The sequence below is a fragment of the Pristiophorus japonicus genome, chromosome 15 (assembly GCF_044704955.1).
Source record: "Pristiophorus japonicus isolate sPriJap1 chromosome 15, sPriJap1.hap1, whole genome shotgun sequence".
In the NCBI taxonomy this organism is placed as follows: domain Eukaryota; kingdom Metazoa; phylum Chordata; class Chondrichthyes; family Pristiophoridae; genus Pristiophorus; species Pristiophorus japonicus.
In genome coordinates this window covers 97862835-97867710 of record NC_091991.1, presented here as the reverse complement: position 1 = coordinate 97867710, position 4876 = coordinate 97862835, and the positions used below count along the sequence as shown (strand labels likewise).

The 4876-nt window shown below is 42.2% G+C and overlaps 1 protein-coding gene across 1 annotated transcript; it reads right to left on the bottom strand.

The window, feature by feature from the left end:
- Nucleotides 1-1352: 1352 nt before the first annotated feature.
- LOC139281570 (probable G-protein coupled receptor 139) lies at nucleotides 1353-2812 on the bottom strand. Its single transcript, XM_070901728.1, has 2 exons — nucleotides 2743-2812; nucleotides 1353-2296 (listed from the first exon to the last, which is right to left on the bottom strand). The coding sequence occupies exons 1-2, from the start codon at nucleotides 2810-2812 to the stop codon at nucleotides 1353-1355; spliced, it is 1014 nt and encodes a 337-aa protein (XP_070757829.1).
- Nucleotides 2813-4876: the final 2064 nt, after the last annotated feature.

The following is a 4876-nucleotide window of genomic DNA, read 5'->3' as shown; positions in this document are numbered from 1 at the left end:
ACAGATAGATAGATTTTTAACCAATAAGGGAATTAAGGGTTATGGGGAGCGGGCGGGTAAGTGGAGCTGAGTCCACGGCCAGATCATGTTGAATGGCGGAGCAGGCTCGAGGAGCTAGATGGTCTACTCCTGTTCCTAATTCTTATGTTCTTATGTTCTTATGTAATAAGTGTTGCGAAACTATTACATTTTGTTATTCAAAAGATATATGTTTCCTCGTACAAGAAACACAGAGAGTTAGCATGCCAGTACAGCAAGCAAATAGGATGGCGAATTGCATGTAGGCATTCATTGCTAGAGGGTTGGCGTGCAAGAGTAAAGAAATCTTGCTACAATTGCACAGGGATCTGGTGAGACCACATACTGCACAGTTTTGGTCTTCTTATTTAAGGAAGGCAAAATCTGCCTTAGAGGCGGTGCAACGAAGGTTTGGGGATCAGGTGGGATATTAAGTTAAGTTCGACGATCAGCCATGAACTTGTTGAATGTCAGAGATGGCTACTAATGCTAATGCTGCTCCCAATTCTTATGTTCTTATGTTCATAATAAGACGATAATTACCAAAGATTCCTTCTGAAAATATTCAACCAAACACAGGAATAGCATTAGTTTGATTTTATCTGAATTTCTGGCAGCGGTTTAAAGATAACCTGCACGAATTGTAAAAGTTAAGAACATTAAATCAAACACCACTTTACAGTCCTTTACTAATTAATTTGAGAGATTGATTGAGAAAGAATATTGAAAATATTACTCATGACACTTTTATCGACAGCACAACACACGAGCACACTTCAACTTTGTGTTGAGTGCGAGACACCAGGCAAAGCACAATCTAGATCTTAAGTCTGAATCTGGGACAAAAGAGGTGAAAGTTCACATCGATGAGACGAGTTCAGACTGTTTGCTCCATTCAAACACTAATCACGTGTAAAGAGCTCGCTGTAATGTCAATGGGAAATGGTGTCTGATCGAGATACCGCAACTGCCATATTCTCATCAAACTCCCAGGAAAGTTACCAGTGTCGATGATCGCAAGATATTTGATTGTTTCGGCATGGAATGAAACTTTACTGATGATTTTTAAGTGATGTACCCGAACCCAGTATCTGCAGTGCAAGTTGGGTTCCTCTGTTTTCCGCATGTCTGATACAGTGCTGAAACTCATCATTGGTATCTTTGATGCCTGAAATTGAAATGTGCTAAACTTGCAGGAATAGGTTAGGTTTACTTAGTGACATAAGAGAGAAAAATGAAAGTAAAGCAGACATGTTACAAAATATAAGACATGTTTACACAAGACCTCTACCATATTTCGCATTACCAGAAAACGTGATGAAACTGAGATTCAACTAAGCAGAAGCCTGCACTTGACTTGATTCTTTTAATTCTCGTTTTCTAACTAATCTCAGAATCAGTGTCCAGGGAGATGTCAGCAACTTCTTCAGCTCTTCTCTGAATTTCCTCTGGGTCGCTGCATAAATACACGGGTTTAGACAGGAACTCAGAAGTTTCAGCATAGCTCCGGTTTCAGTGGCAATATATCCCGGGTCGCTGTGGTTACCTCGGTAATAACCTGTGTTTGTCAATCTGGTAGTTACTAAACTCGCTGCAGTTGTCAGCCACAACAGCATAAAACTGCCCGATATAGCGAAGAGTAAAATGATGGATTTCCTTCTGTTCTCCGTCTCTGGATCACACTCATTCTCAATCCTGTGGCCCCGGAGTCCACTGCGGGCTCTGTTGGCCTCTAAAATACGTCTGACTGTTAAACAATTTAACAATGCAATTAAAGTAAAAGGAAGCCAAACGCCCCAGGCACTGTAAAACCAGACGAACGCTATACCTGGAGGTGATGTAAAAAAAAAAAAACTGGACTTGCAGCCCCACTGCACATTGTTAATTATTTGTTCAGGTTTATTTGCATAGAAAACAGGGATGTTCTTTAAAAAGGTTAGGAGAGTGAAAGTTGTTATAACCACGGTCGCAGTTCTCACATTGCAGTACTTTGATATAAACTTCTGGCAGCAGATAACTACGAATCGATCAAATGTGAAGGAGACGGTGAACCAAACCGACAAATCGAGGGTGACAGTAGTCAAGTATAGTACGGACTTACACACGGGAGTGTGTGCCAGGAATGAATGTGGAAAGTGATAACTGAAAATATAATACAGTGTTACATTGACGATCATGATCAGTAGATCTGCTGTTGCCATGGCCACCAGGTAGACAGAAATACATTTGGAAAGGCCGCAGTTTCCTTGGGAGAGAATCAGAATTGTCACCAAGTTCGCTGTAAGAAAGAGAGAGCAGAGAAATAATGTTCGAGTGTCTGAAATATAAATGGAGTTACCTGTAGGGAGCATTTTACTCCATTCAGTTTGATTATCAACACGGATCAGTGTGAGAACAGGATTAGTGTTGGAACCAATACCTGGGAAACCAAGTTTAGAAAACATTTTAATGGCCTGCAGCAGTGCTCATTCTTCACGGAGTGAAAAGAAACTCCGGAATTCGGCTAAAATCCTCGTGTTGAACCTTCAAAGAACAATGTAACTTCAGTAAAGTTATTAGATTAAGGGAATCGCGGAAAGTGCAGACACATGGGACACAAGATAGTTCCAGTCACTATCGACAGTGTAATGCTGACATCCGGGAAACACATTAAATGATCCAACAGGCAGTCTGAACAGGGAGACAGCTAACACCGATTTAAACAAGCAGGTTACAATGGCTCACCAAGGACACCGCCATTTGCGAGAATCGGATAGTAAATCTCCTTTACCAGTAGAATAGTTGGCCGTGCCATTTTCTGTGAGATTCGATAAACTCTTCCGGAGCGAAAAGATTCTGACTGGCGCACGGCTGAGGCAATGGAAGGGATCTTATATTTATCCACACATCAGTCCTCCAGTGAGTTCATTAGGTTAACTCATATTTGGCATTAGTTACAGTCAGTTAACAAATAGACTCAATTAATTTGTTTTTCTTGTCTTATACTTCACGTTAAGAAGAATATGTAAAATTGTTATTGGAGAGTTTAACAAATGAACAATTAAAAGATTGTTTACAAGTGGAAAGTGAAATCTCCCAGTACGAGTGCTGACGACAGGCCTGGTGAGGGAAGCTCCACTTGTACTAATCTGCCCATGATTCTCTGCTCGTGCACCATGCCCTCCAGAACAAGTAATGAAAAACATTCTGCAAACTCTGGTGTTGAGCAGTCCAGCCACATTAGTGGTGTCCTTATTCTTCCAGTACTACACTTACCCTGCACTTATATTAGATGTGGCTGTGTTCATCCTGTACTACTGCCACCAATACACTTACCCCGAAATGTCTGACCTCCTCAGGTACTGGTAGCATGCCTATATTTAACCATGCTCCCATTGTAATAGCGGTATCACTACACTAACAGTACGATTGACTTGTGCTATCCCTCCACTGACACTAGATGTGCACATTCTCCTTGTGCACAAGTGGTTCCCCTACACTTACACTGGAGATGACCATTTTCTTCAGTACTATTGTTAGTCTATATTTAACCTAAACATGACCGTGCTCCTCCTGTGCTAGTGGGACATCTACATATCCATTCGAGTTCATCGTACTACTCCAGTAAGAATGGTATCTCTAGAATTACACCAGTGGTGACCGTTCATTTCCTGTTACAGTTGTAACCCTACATTTACACTAGAGCTTTGCCCACTCCTATAGTATTAGTGTTATTACTACACTAACACTACTCACACAAATAAAATTATCATAGAGTAGATCGTGCTCCTCCAGTGCCAGTGGTATCCTGTAAGTTTAGGATATGTGAATGTGTTCCTCCTTCACTACTAGTGACCATAAACCTACTCATGTAGTAGGGGCACCCACACTTACATTAGAAGTGACGGTCCTGCTCCGTACTTACTCACACCGCTGCAGTTACACTAGGGCTGATCCGGCTTCTCGGGTGCTACTGGTAGCTACACTTATATTAGAAGTCACATTCCTTCTCCGTTCTTACTCGCACGGCTAAAATTACACTAGAGGTGACTGTTTTCCTGCGGTACTAGTGCAACCATTGCACTTCCACTATATGTGACCACACTCCTCCGGTACTGGTGGTACACGACATTTTAATTACTTCATGGGATGTGGTCATCACTGGCAAGGCCAGGTTTTATGGCCCTCCCCTAAATGACTTTGCAATGGTGGTGTTGAGTTGCCTTCTTGAACCGCTGCAGTCCTTGTGATAACAATACTCCCACAGTTCATGTGGGAAGGGAAAATCCAGGATTTTGACACAGCGATGGTGAAGTAACAGCGATATATGTCAGGAATAGGTGTGACTTGGAGGGATACTTTGAGGTGATGGTTTCCCCATGCACCTGCGGCCCTTGTCCTTCTAGCTGGTAGAGGTCGTGCGTTTGAGAGGTGCTTTCGAAAATTCTTGACAAGTTGCTGCAGCACACCATTATAGATGGTACACAATGGTGCGCTTGTGGGGGAAGGAGTGAATGTTTAAGTTGTTCAATGGTGTGCCAATCAAACAAACTTCTTTTTCATGAATGATGTCGAGCTTCTTGAGTGTTGTTGAAGCTGCACTTATCCTGGCAAGTGGAGTCTATTTTATCACACCATTGACTTGTGCCTTGTAGATGGTGGAAAGGATTTGAGGCCTTCGGAGCCTGTTCCACCATTCAATAAGATCATAGAAACATAGAAAATAGGTGCAGGAGCAGGTCAATCGGCCCTTCAAGCCTGCACCACCATTCAATAGTATTATGGTTGAACATGCAACTTCAGTAACACACTCCTGCCTTCTCGCCATACCCCCTGATCCCTTTAGGCGTAAGGGCCTCATCTAACTCCCTTTTGAATA